Consider the following 16,978-nt stretch of genomic DNA (forward strand, 5'->3'; position numbering starts at 1 on the left):
GTCATCTGGGCATTGAGCCCAGGCCCAGCTCACACCCTCCAGCTGACCCAGGACACTCCTGCAGGGTCAGGCCTGAGGCACTGCTGGACAGGAGCAGCTGGAGGGGGATTCTTCCAGGTTGGCCTCAGACTCAACCCCTCACTTTGTCCTGCTCCCCTTCCTCCTAATTAGAATTCACAGCCTAGCCAGGCATGGTGGCTCACACCTGTAATCCCAGGACTTTGGGAGGCCGAAGTGGGCAGATCACGAGGTCAGCCTGGCCAATATGGTGAAACCTTATCTCTACTAAAAATACAAAAATTAGCCAGGTGTGGTGGCGTGCACCTGTAGTCCCAGCTACTTGAGAGGCTGAGGCAGAAGAATCACTTGAACCCAAGAGGCAGAGGTTGCAGTGAGCCAAGATCGCGCCACTGCACTCCAGCCTGGGTGAGAGAGAGAGACTCTGTCTCAAAAAAAAAAAAAAAAAAAATTAAAAACATAAGAATGTACAGTTTTTCTGCCTGCCCCACTCTTTGTCTTTCATCTGGACTCTCAAGTCTCAGTCCCCTCCAGTTTAGGGCTTAGAGGATATCCTGCCACATCCCCCTTCCCTTCCAAATATCACCCCTTCTTCACAGAGGCCCCCACTTCCTGGGCTCTAAGCCTCTGGCCCCAGCTCTCGTTGTTTGTTTGAGCTGCTCATCCTGGACAGCAAGAAGACGAGGAGAACCTGCTCGAGAGCAGGAGACCCAGAGGCTGCTCACCCTGAAGGGCGTGGGGCCTCATCTTTCCTGTTGACTCACATTCCAGGGATGCGTATCCTCTAGTCTGTCACACCATGAGACATCGTTGCTAGACACAGATATACCCCAGAGTTGCAGGGGTGGGGGCAAGGGGATGACATGCGGTCTGTGATCCCGCACCCACCCCACCTCAGAGCCAGCTATGTCTTCAGTGCTTGATTCTTTGATGCTGGCTCTGGAGAAGCCACTTTCCCCAAACTCCCCATCACGAGCCAGGAAGGCAGCCACCATTCCTTCAACTCCCTCCAAGTTGTTTATTCAATAATAATAAAAAAGAAATGCACACATATAAACCTGAACTCCCCTCCACCCCACCCTCCCTTACTCCCAGTAACTAGCTCCAAAATGCAAAAACTTCCCTTGTCCCACCTGGGGACTAAATTCCCACCTCCACTGCCATAACATTAGAGAAACAAAATAAAGAATATGCAGCAGCTCACCACCCACCTCACAACTGAACCTCATACAATCCCCTCAAACAAAGAAGCCGGGACTGGGGGTTCACAGAAATGAGAGGAGCCCTATATTCTGAAAAGGGATGAGAAGAGAGGTGAACACCCCCACCTCAAATAAGTGCTTAACCCCCACACCTGGTCTTTCCTTTACCAATTGCCCCAAGCCTGGGGATCAGGGAAATTTGAAACAGTCCCACCTGGCCACCTGGTACCCCCTCCCCCACGCCCCCCCCCCCGGTTCTAAGTCAGTGTGAATGGCAGAGGTCAGGGATGATTGAGGTAGAGGGGCTGGTGGGAGGCCTGGTGGGCCTGGCTGGCTGCAGAGGCTGGCAAGGGGCCACCTGTGGCATTGCCTGGTGGTGGGGATGGCTGTTTTCGGAGCGAGGGGGGCACTGTGGAGGTCTTGATGTGAATCACCCTGGTGTCCATGACCTCACACTCGATCTGCATCATCTCCTCATAGTCCCCCGGGGCCCCACGGCCTGAAAGGGTCTCTGTGAGAAGGGGAGAGTTAAGGAAGAGGAGATGGGGAGGCAAACAGGGATTGCAGGGAGGAGGGGAGGAGGTCAGAAAAGTAGAGGTGAGCAGAGAAGAAAAGAAAGGGCAATAGTGAGGAGGCAGATCCATAGCGGGAGTTAAACAGGACGGCAGGGACAGAGTTTGGTGCAGGGACAAGGAGAGGGTAGGAAAAGAAAAGGGCATTGATGAATGTGGGGTCACACAGGAGAGGACATCAAGAGAAAAAAGTAAGTGAGAGTCTAGCAAGTTCCTGGCCCCCCGCCTCTGCCCAGCCATCTATCTACCCAAGCACCTTCACCAGGGAAGGACCCTCACCCTCGTCTCCCTCCCAAGTCTCCTGCATGGTGCTCTTCCCTCCACCCACTTCCTGCTGCTTCTCACCTGTGGGTCCAGCAGCTCTCTGATGCCCTGCTCCTCTCCCCCTTCCCCCACAGCTCCCAGGCTGGATCTCCCTGTTGGAACTGCCCCCATACCCAGCAGGGAAAGAGTTACCATTGGGGGCCATGGCAGGCATCACCAGGGACATCTTGGGCCGGGAGGTCTTGTTGTGGCTGATGGCTGGGAGCAGCAGGTGGTCCTGGGGAACAGATGGGCCAGGCCAGAAGAGTGGAGGCAAAGATGCCAACAAACTCCCCAGCCCTACTCTACATTCCCCCACTGAAGACAGACTGCTGGGAACCTGGGGTGACAGAGATGGAAGGGCAGGAGAAACTCACCCTTCGGAAAGAGACAACATAAAACGTGTCTTCCCGTCGGTCAATTGCATCCAAGAACGCTGGCTGCGAACGGTCTGGGTGGCGATACAGTTGCAGCTGGCCCACAGAATCCCTAGGCAGATAGGGAAACAGGATTTGAGGGGAACTAAGCCCAATGCTCAATTTCTACCAGAGAAGGGGGTAGGATGAGAGAAAAAGACAGGAGACCCCCAGTGGAGGAGGGAGGTATAATCCCACTGGTGACAGTAATGACAGGCACAGGACAGCTACTGGGGGTACAGCTCTTGAGAGTGGAATTTCACTTAATAAGTAAGCACCTCACCCCACACTCACCTTTCCGGGGGTCCAGGGGGTTGGATGGGGACTGCCTTAACTGGAGGTGACTTCTTCCGTGGCTGAGACTTCTGGAAGGAGAAGTATCTAAGGACTTGGAGAGGGTGACGGGAAAAGGGAAAGAGACAAACAGCCCCTGGAAGCTGATGCCACCTCCCACTCAACCCTCCGCTTCCTTCAAATGATCCCTCCAACTTCCACAGCGAGATGCCCACTAGAAATCCCCAGACGAGGCCTTTAGCTCTTGTCTTCAAGTGACCTTCCTTGAACCAGCCACCCGCCCTACCTGTCTCTCCTGGGCCCTCTGAGGGATCTTCCGCCGGCCTCTCTGGTGGCGCTGGACCCAGCCGCTCAACTCGTCAGCAAGCCTGGGGAAGTGGAGGAGGCTCAGGACCTCCATGCCAGGCCAAGATTCCCACCCTCCTTGCCCACCCACAGGAGTGAGGAGAGGGCAGGGAGCGCTGGCACTTTAGTACACAGGCCAGCCAGGCTGACTGCAGAAGGCCTTGGGAGGCCAGGGGGGCTGGATGCCCCAGCAATGAATCCCACACCTCAGGGACTCGGTGCGGTTGAAGTGCCGGCAATCAGAGGAGAGGAAGAGCTGGTCTAGGTCTCTTAGTAGTAGCTCCTTGGTGCCCCCAGGGAAGGCTGTCAGGTTGCTGGAGTGAAGCAGGAAGGAGACAACACTTGGGGACTGCCCAGCACTCCCACAACAAAGAAGGCGATGATGGCAAGAGAAAGCTTTGGGTCCCCCTCACTGAAAGCGGGGAGAAGACCAACTCATACCCTCAAACGAGAGGGGGGCCCTCTTTCTCTCTCCTCACCTGAAACTGGGCTGGTCTGTGGGGCTGGGCTGGGGCTCCTTAGGGCCCTGGGAGGACCCCTGGAGAGGTTCAACTCCATGAACTGGCTCTTGCTCTGAGAACCCCAGCAAGTGTCTCCGGGGTTGAGGCTCCCCCTTGTTCATCCAAGGAGAGATGGGAGCTGAAGGAGGCTCACTGATGCTGTGGATAAAGGACTGAGCACAATGAAGAATTTCAGCTGTATCAAGTGTCTAGTTAAGAATAAAGACTCTGCAGATGGACTGCTTGAGTTGCAATCTGTTATACAAGCCTGAGTCTGCCTCTGTAAGATGGGAATAAGGATGGTCCCTACATACGAAAAAGAGAGTACATCACCTAGAGCCTAGAACTCAGTAAGCACTTAACAGTCACTATTTCTACCAGCATCATCACCATCATCTGCTCTCCACTGGAAAAATAATGGAGCAGGAGGCCAGGCAAGGTGGCTCAAGCCTGTAATCCTAGCACTTTGGGAGGCTGAGGTGGGTGGATTGCCTGAGCTCAGGAGTTCGAGACCAGCCTGGGCAACAACAGTGAAACCCTGTCTCTACTAAAAAAATACAAAAAATTAGCCGGGCATGGTGGCATGCGCCTGTAGTCCCAGCTACTCGGGAGGTTGAGGCAGGAGAATCACTTGAACCCAGGAAGCGGAGGTTGCAGTGAGCCGAGATCGTGCCACTGCACTCCAGCCTGGGCAACAGAACAAGGCTCCGTCTCCAAAAAAAAAAGACAAATAATGGAGCAGGAAGGGGCTGGCCAGACACATCATCGGTGCCAAGGACACCAGAACCATTTGTGTATAAGCAGAAGGAAATGGCCTGGGCCAAAGCAGGCAGCTAGGAGGCTGTAACGTGGGCTCCACCTGGAAGGTTCTAGTGAAGCAAGGAAGGTCTCACCTGACAGGTCCAAAGTTGAAGGCAATGAAGAGAAGGAAGACCATGATGCAGACCACCTTCCTGTTTCCAGATCCTAACTTGAGCTCGCTGTTCTAAGGTACAAAGAAAGAGAGAAGAAAAAGGGGAATCATTCCAAGGAGGCTGTATTCCCGTTGGTCTCCCAGGCACAGACTGGTCTTACTTCAGCCAGCAGGGCCTCCAGCCGCCGCCGGAGGGCAGCATTCTCCCGGCGGAGCTGCTGGTTGTCAGCCAGTACTGCCTGCAGCCGAGCCTCCAGTCCCTGCAGATACTCTTTCTTCTTTCTCCGGGACTGGCAGGCTGACTCCCGGTTCTTGATCATTCGCTGCTGCCGCTTCAGCAGCTTTGCCTAGGCACCCGGAAGGTCAAAAAAGAATGACAGATGAGTTGGCAGAAGGGGACTATGCTCCCAAACCCCAGGGAATGATTTACCCAAAGCTCACATGGCCACTCCCCCGCCTTCCTGACCCACCTACACAGCCAGAGAGGTTTTTCCTCTCTACTCAAACACGCTAGGGAAGGGGTCCTTCTCTCAAACATTCCCTGCTACCGCTCCTCAGAGGTGGGAGAGGTTAGAGTGCGGGAAGAACTTTCTCCATGCTGGTGGAAACTCTTTCCTTCGTAACTCTTTCTTCCTGTCAACCCACATTTGTAGGGTTCAAAGTTTAACCTTGTTATACTGCTTACACAGTTTACCTGGTTTTCCCCTAGGAGGCAGCCTCCCTCCCCAGCTATGGCCACGACCGTAGTCGTATAGTACAGTATGACTTCCTTGCCTTTAACTTATGGAGATCAAACCCATTTCTCCATCTGCAGTGACAGCAAACCTAAACGACCCTCAAACTACCTGGAGTTGATATTCATATAGAAACAGGAGTCCATTCTGACCCCCAGAATGATCTAATGGGTCCGCTTCCTCACTTTTTGCTCCTAGGTCTCGACTCCCTCCTCATCCCACAGTTCTCTCCATGACAGACTTCCCTCTTCCCTTCCCATCACTCGCCCTACTTCTCTCCTCCCCAACACTTACATCCACTTCAGGCGGGCAGGAGTTTCCAGGCATAGGAGCAGGAACGATGCTCTTCCTCTCAGGCCGTGGTAGAGAGGGAGCCGGCCCTTCAGGCTGGACTCGAATAGCACCCTGGATGAGGACAACTGGGGACACTGGGGCAAGTGAGCAGAGGAGGTCAGAGGGCTGTGCGCTGGGTAGGGTCCTTGTGTCCACACCCACACCAGAGCACCCAAGGATTGGCAGCCTCAATGGCTGCGAGCTCCCTGACAGGGTCAATGCAGCCCGCCTCCTTTTCTCCTACTTTTTCTTTTTTGAGATGGAGTCTTGCTCTGTTGCCCAGGCTGGAGTGCAGTGGCGCGATCTCGGCTCACTGCAAGCTCCGCCTCCCGGGTTCACGCCATTCTCCTGCCTCAGCCTCCTCAGCAGCTGGAACTACAGACGTACACCACCACGCCTGCCTAATTTTTTTGTATTTTTAGTAGAGACGGGGTTTCACTGTGTTAGTCAGGATGGTCTCGATCTCCTGACCTTGTGATCTCCCGCCTCGGCCTCCCAAAGTGCTGGAATTACAGGTGTGAGCCACCGTGCCTGGCCTTTTTTTTTTAAATTAATTAATTTATTTTTATTTTAATTTTTTGGTTTTTCTTTTTTCTTTTTTTTTTTTTGAGACAAAGTCTCTCTTTGTCACCCAGGCTGGAGTGCAGTGGCATGATCTTGGCTCACTGCAACCTCCGCCTCCTGGGTTCAAGTGATTCTCCTGCCTCAGCCTCCCGAGGAGCTGGGATTACAGGTGCCTGCCACCACTCCGCACTAATTTTTGTATTTTTAGTAGAGACAAGGTTTCACCACGTTGGCCAGGCTGGTCTTAAACTTCTGACCTCAGGTGATCTGCCCGCCTCAGCCTCCCAAAGTGCTGGGATTACCGGCGTGAGCCACCACGCCCGGCCCTTTTCTCCTTCTTCAGTACCTGGAGGTGGCTGGACGAGGGGCTGCAGAAGGACGGTGGTACTGGGAGGCACAGCTCTGGGTGGCACTGGGACAGTGGTTAGCACCACAGGTTTGGGCTGCAGTGGCGGCTTCCGGGTGGGCAGGGCTTTCCCTGAAGGAAGGTGAGAGAAAAGAACAGGAAATGTCAGGACCACAGGCCTCTCACTAGGGATTCCAAGTGTCAGGAGACCCCATTACCTGAGGAGCCATCAGGGGATGGGCCCATGCTGATCTGGACAGCTCCAAGTGAGGGGGCTGGGACATCCCACAGGAGGCATCCTGAAGGGGACAGGGATTCTGTCTTCACTTCCAGGACCTCCTCTCCTATAAAAGCCTATGTGGGGCATTCCAGAGATACGTTAGTAAGGAGGAGTGTCGAGGAGAAGGAGCTGAAGAAGAGAAAGCTCTCATACCTCTAGGTCAGGAGGAACTCACTGGAAAACCTGCAGGAAGTAAGGAAGTTCGTGCTCACCTGGCTGGAGGAGTCGGCTGAGAGCAGGGAGGCCTCAGAGTTGATGGAAGAACATGGAGAGACAGGTTCTATCTTGGTCTGGACATCTGTGGGAGGCAGGATGAGGCAAAAGTTGGATATCATGTAAACACTGAAGGGTTAAGAGGGTTAAGATGGGAGGCTGGGCGTGGTGGCTCACGCCTGTAATCTCAGCACTTTGGGAGGCCAAGGTGGGCAGATCACCTGAGGTCAGGAGTTCAAGACCAGCCTGACCAACATGGAGAAACCCCGTCTCTACTAAAAATACAAAATTAGTCGGGCATGGTGGTGCATCCCTGTGTCCCAGAGACTCAGGAGGCTGAGGCAGGAGAATCACTTGAACCTGGGAGGCAAAGGTTGCAGTGAGCTGAGATTGCGCCATTGCACTCCAGCCTGGGCAAGAAGAGCAAAACTCTGTCTCAAAAAAATAAAAAAGAGGATTAAGATGAGGAAATGGGTCCTTTCTCTTTGAACCTGTAAATAAAACTCTTCTGGCCCTAGATTACAGGCCATCCAGGAGGGGCAGTCACAGAGCTGCTCACCTGCTGGCTCTCCGCCCCGCTTTTCGCCTAGTGCTTCCCTTTCTCCTTTAGTGGCTTGTCTAATTTTTCTCATCCCTGCTCCATGTTCCTCAAAGCTGTCTTTGCCCTTCTGCTTTTCCCTCTTTCTTGTTCACAGAACTTGTCTATTCACATAGAGTAGGCCTGAGCAGGGGAAGGGGCGGGGGGGTCTCCAGCATTCACGTGGCCAAAATTCCTATCTTGCTGGATTTCCACCTTATCCTGGCCCAATGCATCTCCATGCTGACAACCGCCAAGTGTGCATCTCCCCCTGGCTGCTCACCTGCACCAGATTCTGACTTCCAAGCTGCCTACTGGTCCCTTCCATTCTCATGCCTCACCAGTCACCCAAATCTAACTGGCCATAAATGAGGCTTCCTGATTGCCCCGTCACACAAGTTTTCCTCCCAGGCACCAAACAGCAAAGCCTCAGTCACCTCCGAGCCTTCATGGCCTCCATTAAATCTGCCTTTATGACTTGTTGATCACTCCATGAAAGAAAATGCTAGGCCCCATGTCGGTGAAATAAAACCCTTCTGAGGGCCAGATTCAGCCCACAGGTCAACAGTCCACCACTACCTCTGGTCCATACCGTCCACTTTGGTACTTAATTATATGATCACTAAGATTGCTTTTTAAAACTTCAATTTATATTTTTTAATAAATAATACAGTCATGATACAAATCCAAAGGAACAAAGGAAAATTAAGTGAAAAAAAAAAATCTTGGCGGGACGCGGTGGCTCACGCCTGTAACCCCAGCACTTTGGGAGGCCGAGGCAGGCGGATCACGAGGTCAGGAGATCAAGACCATCCTGGCTAACGTGGTGAAACCCCATCTCTACTAAAAAAATACAAAAAATTAGCTGGGTGTGGTGGCGGGTGCCTGTAGTCCCAGCAACTTGGGAGGCTGAGGGAGGAGAATGGCATGAACCCGGGAGGTGGAGCTTGCAGTGAGCCGAGATTGCGCCACTGCACTCCAGCCTGGGCAGAGCGAGACTCTGTCTCAAAAAAAAAACAAAAAACAAAAAACTTCCCTTCCCTGTCCTCCAGCCACTCAGATTCCCTACACAGAGATAACCACTATCAGAACTATTTAACCATGGTTGGGCACGGTGGCTCAAGCCTGTAATCCCAGCACTTTGGGAGGCCGACACCCAATGCAGGTGGATTGCTTGAAGCCAGGAGTTCGACACCAGCCTCAACAACATGGCAAAACCCTGTCTCTACCAAAAATACAAAAAAATAGCCAGGCATGGTGGCACGTGCCTGCAGTCCTAGCTATTAGGGGGGCTGAGGAAGGACAATAGCTTAAACCCAGGAAACGGAGGTTCAGTGAGTGGAGATCACGCCAATGCACTCTAGCCTGGGTGACAGGGCAAACTCTGTCTCCAAAAAAAAAAGGGAACTATTTAACCATGATGTATTATAACCCTCACAAAACTCTTCAAAAGCAAGAACTATGTCTCATGTCCATTGAGGGTAAAGTACAGGCCCTCAAAAAATACCTAAGTATGGAGGAGAATCTGACTCCAATAACACTATGCAATGCAAAGCCACCAATAATCCTTTTGCTGCTAATGGCAGTGGGCAATCTCGGCTCACTGCAAGCTCCGCCTCCTGGGTTCACCCCATTCTCCCGCCTCAGCCTCCCGAGTAGCTGAGACTACAGGTGCCTGCCACCACGCCTGGCTAATTTTTTGTATTTTTAGTAGAGATGGGGCTTCACTGTGTTAGCCCAAATGATCTCGATCTCCTGACCTCGTGATTCGCCTGCCTTGGCCTCCCAAAGTGCTGGGATTACAGGTGTGAGCCACTGCGCCTGGCCTGCTAATGGTATTTCAATCCTTATTTTGTGTGTCTTCTTTATAACATTTATTAATCTGCTGGATATAATCTGTTTGTCCCTCCAAATCCACTCTCCATCCCTCCCTGCTGTGCTCTGAGATCCAGGAAGCATCTGAATGGACTGCATCAGTGGACTCCCTGGTTGGAATTCAGCCAGTGAGAGATGGTGCCAGGAGATCCAGAAGGTACTTTGAAATCAACAATCAACATGTCAACTGGGGATGGTGGCTTACGCCTGTAATCCCAGCACTTTGGGAGGCCAAAGTGGGTGGATCACCTGAGGTCGGGAATTCAAGACCAGCCTAACATGGAGGAAACTCTGTCTCTACTAAAAATACAAAATTAGCCAGGCGTGGTGGAGCATGCCTGTAATCCCAGCTACTCAGGAGGCTGAGGCAGGAGAATCACTTGAACCCAGGAGGCGGAGGTTACAGTGAGCCGAGATCACACCACTATTGCACTCCAGCCTGGGCAACAAGAGTGAAGCTCCATAACAACAACAACAAAAAAATCAACATGTCCAATGCTGAATTCATCAACTTCCCTGACCAGAAAGCCCCTGCTTTTGCAGTCTCCATCCAGCGAACAGGAACATCATCCACCCACAGCCATCCTAGCCACAAACCTCTTTGACTCCTACCTCTCTCCAATGTCCAGGAGGTCACAACTCATCTATTCCACTTCATTCTTTCTCAAGTCTGCTTTCTTCACGACATCCGAATATCTTACTTGATCAACTGCATAAGCTTCTTCCTTGGTTCTCTTGCCTCCGGCCCTGCCCCTCTGCAACCCATTCTCTACTTTGCCACTAGAATCATCTTCCTAATCATATTGCTTCCCTGCTTAATTCTTCAAAGGCCCCCACCTATCCACAGGATAAAAGCTAAGAGCCCCTTAGCAGGGGCCCCACCTGGCCCTGTAGCCTCTGCAGTTCCACATCACTCCCCAAATCCTTCTTACACCCACTCTGAAGAAATGCAGGGTCCTTACACACAAGTCAATCCCCACACTGTCCTCCTGGCTAATTTCTATGTGTCCTTTAAAACTCTCAGGAAACCCTTCTTCCAGGAGCATGTCCCAGATTCAGCCCCATTGCGGATGAAATGTCCCCTCTTATGAGCTTTCATGGTGCCCTCTAGTGATTTTTTTTTTTTTCGAGACGGAGTCTTGCTCTTTTGCCCAGGATGGAGTGCAGTGGCGTGATCTCGGCTCACTGCAAGCTCCGCCTCCCGGGTTCATGCCATTCTCCTGCCTCAGCCTTCCGAGCAGCTGGGACTACAGGCTAATTTTTTGTATTTTTAGTAGACACGGGGTTTCACCGCGTTAGCCAGGATGGTCTCAATCTCCTGACCTCATGATCTGCCCGCCTCAGCTTCCCAAAGTGCTGGGATTACACGCGTGAGCCACCACACCCGGCCCCACCTCTAGTGATTTCTATCCTAGAATGACCACACCTGTATTGACTGGTACTTGTCTTTCTCCCATTGCTAAATCACAGGGTTTGAAAGTCAGCATGTGGTCAGGTCTTGTCATCTTTGCATTCCCAGCACTCTGCTCAGTATCTGGCATGGAGTAAGTGCTTAATAAATATTTCTTTTTAAAAATTATTATACCTCAGATATGATCACATCAACAAACATTTACTAAATACACAGCTACGAGTAAATAAACTTGGGAACACTTTAAAAATAGAACAAATAATGTTAATTGTAGAATCTAGTTTAGTATATGGTGTTCTAGCCTTTCTGTATGTTTAAAGATGTTTATGGGCTGGGCACGATGGCTCACACCTGTAATCCCAGCACTTTGGGAGGCCGAGGTAGGCGAATCATGAGGTCAGGAGTTCAAGACCAGCCTGGCCAACATGGTGAAACCCCATCTGTACTAAAAATACAAAAAATTAGCTGGGCGTGGTGGTGGGTGCCTGTAATCCCAGCTACTTGGGAGGCTGAGACAGGAGAATCGCTTGAACCTGGGAGGTGGAGGTTGCAGTGAGTGGAGATTGCATCACTGCACTTCAGCCCGGGCGACAGTGTGAGACTCTGTCTCAACAACAACAAAAATGTTTATAATAAAATGTTGGGTGGAGGGGAATCACACAGATAGGTATGCCCTAAACTGCTCACAAGTTTTTAAAAAGTTGAATGGCATGACAGAATACTAGTAACAAGAAAAAAAGAGAAAAATAATATCCATCTCCTCAGCACTGCCCTTGCTGTGATTCCCTGAAATGTTTCCTTTCCTTCCTGCCTTCCCTCCTGGTTTTTTGCCATTTCCGCTCCCCACCTTTTTCTCCCTGTCCTGCTGCATGCACTTCCCCTCCATCTACACACATACACACACACACACAACACATTCTCCCGCAGTAAAGCCAAGGACTGGGGGCAGGCTGTTATTACCTGAGGAATCATCAGAGGTGGGGACTACGTTGATCTGGACGGTTTCAAATGAGGATGTTGGGTCATCTCCCAGGAGACACAGTGGGGGTGCCAAGGACTCTGTCTTCACATGGAGCACCTCCCCTACCCCAAGAGCCTGGGTGAGAGTTGGTGTGGAGCAGGGGGGCAGAAAGAAGGGCAAAAAACAAGGGAGATGTTGACAGTAAGAGCAAGAACAAAAGCTTTAGAAGTTTAGGGCTTACAAGCCATCAATTATTTGACATTCTGGTCTGAATGGTACTGACCATCTTTCTAACCTGTTCATTCTTTCTACTTTACTTCTGGGAGAACTGATGAAGTCTCATGACTTCAAATATGGCCTTACAGTGGACAACTTGGGCAAGAACAGTTCCAGAATTCTCAGCAGTAACTCTCTTCTTCCCAGCCCCACATAACTCTTTATATTAAACAGACCCCAGATCAGGCGTGGTGGCTTATACCTGTAATCCAAGCACTTTGGGATGCCAAGGTGGGAGGATCACTTGAGCCCGTGAGTTTAAGACCACTCTGGGCAACATAGGAAGACCCCATTTTTACAAACAATAAAAAAAAATTAGCCAGACATGGTGGCATGTGTCTGTGGTCCCAGCTACTCAGGAGGCTGAGGCAGGAGGATCAACTGAGCTCAGGAGGTCAAGGCTACAGTGAGCTGTGACCCCGTCACTACACTGTAGTTTGGGTGACAGAGGGAGGCCCCATCTCAAAAAAAAAACACAAAAAACAAAAAACAAACCAAACAAAGTCTTCACTGCTAGATAACCAAAGGGGATGTGGAAAATGAGGATATTAAGGAAATGGCAAAGGTAGTGGGGAAGGCCCCCCACACCTCACACACCTCATGACTCATAGCATACAAATCATTTAAATCATTTATTTGTCACCCACGGGTGAAGGGAATGAAGCAGAGTCCCTGCCACAGAGAGGAGGAGGGATATGGCTCTCTCACCTCACTGGATGGCTCTGTGGAGAGACGTGATGACTCGGAGCTGAGGGAGGAGGAAGAGCAGGGGGAAGATGGCTCAGACTTCACCTGAAGATCTGGAGGAAAGGGAGTTAGAAATTATCAGGAAGCAGAGCTTAAGAAGAGTCCAAAAAGTACCTAAGGACATGTCAGTGGGGATTCCTGTACCACTGCAAGGGAGAAGAAACAAATATAGGTGATTGAAAGAGAGAGGATAGGCACTTATGTAGAGGCATGAGGATATAGGAAGCTGCGTAGTTTCTGGGAAACAGTGGGAAGATGAGGGTTTCTGGAAATCTGAGGGAACCACAAAGACTACCTTACCTGGGAAGATCGGCAGGAGTTCCCATGGGGGCTCAGGGGGGCTGACATCCATCCCCACGTCCAGGGAGCTGCCGTCAAACTAAGTAAGGGAGGATACAAGAGGGCAGGAGTGTGAGAAAGGGTGAGAAAGTAGGGGTGACTCCAGATGAGCTCTGGCCTGTGAATGAGTCCAGGTTCTGGACTCACTTTCCACCCACCAAGGGTTAGAGAAAGGCTGGGGACACAATACCGGGACATCCTGCTCCGGGCAACGGAAGAGCTGCGTCTGCTCCTCGGCCACTTCATCTAGGCCAGAATACAAGGTGCTGTCTGCAAGAAATGCTGAGTGTCGGGGGGTCTTTCGGTGGGCCCAGCCTACAGATCGCACACAAGCCCCCGCCCCAACCCTCATTGGCTCTGCTCGGCCAGACCCACCGCCCGCCCACTTGAAAAGTGATACAACCAGAGTGCTTCAGCCCCTCCTTCCCCGACCCCGGAACAACTCGACGTTCCAGCAAGGAGCAGAGTTCTTCCCCGACTTTTGTATCCCCTTAATACACAACGAGCCCCCGGGGCTCCGCTCTCCTTCAGATGGCGGATTCCGTATTTGCCCAGACTTCCTTTTTAGGCCCCCGCTTCTTTCCCGCGTGCCTCAGGGACACAATTTGCCACAGCCCTCTCCCCTCCTCGGTGCCTCACTCTGCAGACCCCAGTCCTCCGGGCTAAGCAGGTTGTCGGTGAAGAAACGCGTCGGGTCAGCAATCTCGCTGAGGAGCATCAGCTCCGCCATCTTTCCCCCCACCCCCCAACCATGAGACGGTTCCCAAGGCCCGCCTCTCCCCATCACCAACTAATCAGTTGACTCTTTTAAAAAAGGGGGCGTCCCGGAAGATCTACCGACCAGTAACAGACCTGGGTGCTGAGCACGTGAATCAACAGATGCGGATGACTGTGTAGGCGGGCCCAATGGGAGCACAGCAGCAGGAAGTAACTTCCAGACAGTGCCAGACCGCCAAGCGCATGCGCCAAACAGGTTCCAGTGATAAAGGGCCTGGGAGATGTAGTACCCAGTATTAAGGTCCACCATCTCCCCCAGCCACTACTAAATTTAGTTTAGACAGCTTCTATGTGTCTTCGGAGATAGATAAGCCCCTCAAAAGGGGCGCACTGGGACCACTGCTACCTCCCCTAGGAAGCCAAAAGCTGAGAATGGGATATGGGCTGAAACCTTCTCTCTGGCCCCCCACCCCCAAATCTCATAGCACAGACCACAATTCACAAGTTCCTGTCTCTTTTAAGGTTCAACTTTTAATCAACCAAACATCTTGCGCAAACCCTGAGCCAGCCCTGCGTCCTGCTTCTTCCCCTGAATGACCACCTTCCCCAGTTCCTCCTGGGCTGCCCGGTTTTTGGGATCTATCGCCAGCACCTTCTTGAGGTCAGCAGTTGCTTTTTCCAGGTTCCCAAGGGCAGCTTGGGCAACCCCCCTTCGGTATAAGGCCTTTAAATGGCCAGGCTCCCGCTCCAACACCCGGTCACAGCTCTGGGCTGCCAACTGAGGCTGCCCTAGCAACAACTGACAGGCAGCCAGATTGGCATGAAGGACAGTTCGTTCTGGAGGGCCAGGTGGGGGTAAAGTCAGGAGCAGCCGAAGAGCCCGTCCATAGCATCGGGCAGCTCCTTCAGGGTTCCCAGCTCGAAATAGTTCTGTGCCCCTTGCACGTTCTTCCCTGGCCAGGGCTTCCTTCTCGCTAGTCTCCAGCTCCCAGGAGTCCCGGCCTTGAGTGAAGGACGCCAGTGTGAGCCTGACAGGAGGTCCAGAGTGCCCAGGCAGCTGAAGCTCTGCTTCCTCACCTTGACACATGGACTCCAAGCATTTCTCTATGAGCTCCCCCCAAGTTTCCTCCCTCCATGGCCCTACGCCCATAGTTAGCTCTGTCCAGCCCTCTGGCGGCCCTGATCCGAAAGGAAACCCCAAAGCCAGTACCCGGCAGCAGGAGCCTAGTTTGGGTTTGTCCAAGCCATGGCCACGGATTATGATCTTCTTGACAAAGCTCCCATCGGGGCAGTACCAGAGATCAGAAGCTTGAAGGGCCTCTGGCATCTGACTGGTTGATCCATGAGACTTATGAGAGTCTCCTTCAAGTTCAGCAACCAGTTTTTCAGTTCCATGAGTATTCTCTAGAATTTGGCTGGCTGGATCTGGGCTTACTCCCAGCTCAAGCGTTTCGGTAGGAGGGTCTCGGGGCTGCTGCCTAATCTGAGTAACTGAATCAAGGTTCTCCCGAAGGTTCTTTTCCCACTCTTGTTGCGGCTGAGAGGTGTCCTTTTCTCCAATTGTATTGATTGGTGGCGTCTCCATATGGATGCTTAGTCCCTTCCACGGTGAGTGAACAGTTTTGGTCAGAAAGGGATGAACCAGGTTCAGGTCAGCACCTGAAAAGAAAACCAAACAATGCTAATAGCAGGGTTCTTATTTAGACTCTTTTCTCGTCCTTTCCCATTCTTCTGAGACCCATGCCCCTAGTCCTGAAAGTCCCCAGTTTTGCTTTCCTCCAAAAATCTGCTCGAGCTTCCTCGTTCCACCCACATATAATTTAGAACTATAAATTCCACAATTCCCTGCGGTTAAGGTAGCCGCGCCAACTACGGACACCCGGTCGGGTCAATAAGTACCTGCGCGGCCAAAGTGCCTCCCATGGTGGCAGGAGGAGCCAGGCCATTCGAATCACCTCTCCTTCCAAAGCTAAATGGTTACTGAATACTGCCCTCGGAGCCTTGCCCCACGCGGAGAGGGCAGCCGGAGAGGGGCGCGGGGCGGGGGGCGGAGGTGGGGGCGGAACAACTGGGAAAGATACTGACAACTAACCCTGAAGCCCGCGAGACTCCGAATCTAGTCAAATTCCTGGCAGCCAATCGGGAGAAGGGAGGAATCTGGTTAGCCCGCCTATTGAACGTGACATCATTTCCTCCGCAACCATGAAGCTCCAGGCCTTAGCAACTGAACTAGGCCAGAGCAACCGAACTAGGCAGAATCGAACAGAATTTGGCGAGGTCGGGCTGGCCAGGCTGCTCAAGAATCAAAGTGGGCCAACATGGTGATACCCTGTCTCTACTAAAAATACAAAAATTAGTAGGTCATGGTGGCGCGCGCCTGTAATCCCAACTACTCGGAAGACTAAAACAGGAGAATCGCTTGAACCCGGGAGACAGACGTTGCAGTGAGCCGAGATCACACCATTGCACTCCAGCCTGGGCGACAGAGCGAGACTCGAGACTCCGTCTCAAAAAAAAAAAAAAAAAAAAAAAGTAAAAGTGGGCCGGGCGCGGTGGCTCACGCCTGTAATCCCAGCACTTTGGGAGGTTGAGGTCAGGAGTTCAAGACCAGCCTGGCCAACATGATGAAACCCCGTCTCTACTAAAAATGCAAAATTAGCCGGGCGTGGTGGCGGGCGTCTATATCCCAGCTACCCAGGAGGCTGAGGCAGGAGAATGGCTTACCTGGGAGGCGGAGGTTGCAGTGAGCCGAGATCGCGCCATTGCACTCCAGCCTTGGCAACTGAGAATCTAGGAGGCTGAGGTGGGCGGATCACGAGGTCAGGTGATCGAGACCATCCTGGCAACATGGTGAAATCTCGTCTCTACTGAAAATACAAAAAATTAGCTGGGCATGGTGGCGTGTGCCTGTAATCCCAGCTACTCGGGAGGCTGAGGTGGGAGAATCCCTTGAACCAAGGAGTAGGAGGTTGCAGTGAGCCAAGATGGTGCCACTGCAATCCAGCCTGGCGACAGAGCAAGACTCCCGCCTCAAAAAAAAAA

At 52.1% G+C, this 16,978-nt stretch overlaps 2 protein-coding genes across 9 annotated transcripts; both read right to left on the minus strand.

Annotated features, from left to right (window-relative positions):
* Nucleotides 1-1,012: 1,012 nt before the first annotated feature.
* Nucleotides 1,013-14,085, minus strand: ATF6B (activating transcription factor 6 beta). 8 transcript variants are annotated; one of them, XM_054493200.2, is made up of 18 exons: nt 13,859-14,085; nt 13,410-13,489; nt 13,181-13,259; nt 12,842-12,933; nt 11,857-11,992; nt 7,033-7,118; nt 6,759-6,894; nt 6,541-6,672; nt 5,592-5,725; nt 4,725-4,910; nt 4,544-4,635; nt 3,630-3,809; nt 3,357-3,464; nt 3,092-3,173; nt 2,806-2,873; nt 2,473-2,584; nt 2,249-2,333; nt 1,013-1,731 (listed from the first exon to the last, which is right to left on the minus strand). In XM_054493200.2, exons 1-18 carry the CDS (start codon nt 14,001-14,003, stop codon nt 1,502-1,504), a joined length of 2,163 nt encoding a protein of 720 aa, XP_054349175.1. In that variant the 5' UTR covers nt 14,004-14,085; the 3' UTR covers nt 1,013-1,501. The 8 variants fall into 8 exon arrangements, with proteins under 8 accessions (XP_054349175.1, XP_054349174.1, XP_054349176.1 ...); XM_054493199.2 differs by having other exon boundaries at nt 2,806-2,876; XM_054493201.2 differs by having other exon boundaries at nt 2,806-2,876; nt 13,868-13,987.
* Nucleotides 14,086-14,447: 362 nt separating this feature from the next.
* Nucleotides 14,448-16,073, minus strand: FKBPL (FKBP prolyl isomerase like). The gene is made up of 2 exons (XM_054493203.2): nt 15,836-16,073; nt 14,448-15,595 (listed from the first exon to the last, which is right to left on the minus strand). The coding sequence occupies exon 2, from the start codon at nt 15,519-15,521 to the stop codon at nt 14,472-14,474; it is 1,050 nt and encodes a 349-aa protein (XP_054349178.2). The 5' UTR covers nt 15,522-15,595; nt 15,836-16,073; the 3' UTR covers nt 14,448-14,471.
* Between the last annotated feature and the right edge of the window lie 905 nt (nt 16,074-16,978).

This window comes from Pongo pygmaeus, chromosome 5, assembly GCF_028885625.2.
Source record: "Pongo pygmaeus isolate AG05252 chromosome 5, NHGRI_mPonPyg2-v2.0_pri, whole genome shotgun sequence".
Classification (NCBI taxonomy): domain Eukaryota; kingdom Metazoa; phylum Chordata; class Mammalia; order Primates; family Hominidae; genus Pongo; species Pongo pygmaeus.

Coding starts and splice junctions, on each gene's coding strand:
- ATF6B (XM_054493199.2), bottom strand. CDS start 14,003: ATGGGGAGAGGCGGGCCTTGGGAACCGTCTCATGGTTGGGGGGTGGGG. Junction 3,810..4,543: donor TTCAACTTTGGACCTGTCAG/GTGAGACCTTCC, acceptor CTTTATCCACAG/CATCAGTGAGCCTCCTTCAG. Junction 2,877..3,091: donor AGAGGGCCCAGGAGAGACAG/GTAGGGCGGGTG, acceptor TTCTCCTTCCAG/AAGTCTCAGCCACGGAAGAA.
- FKBPL (XM_054493203.2), bottom strand. CDS start 15,521: ATGGAGACGCCACCAATCAATACAATTGGAGAAAAGGACACCTCTCAG.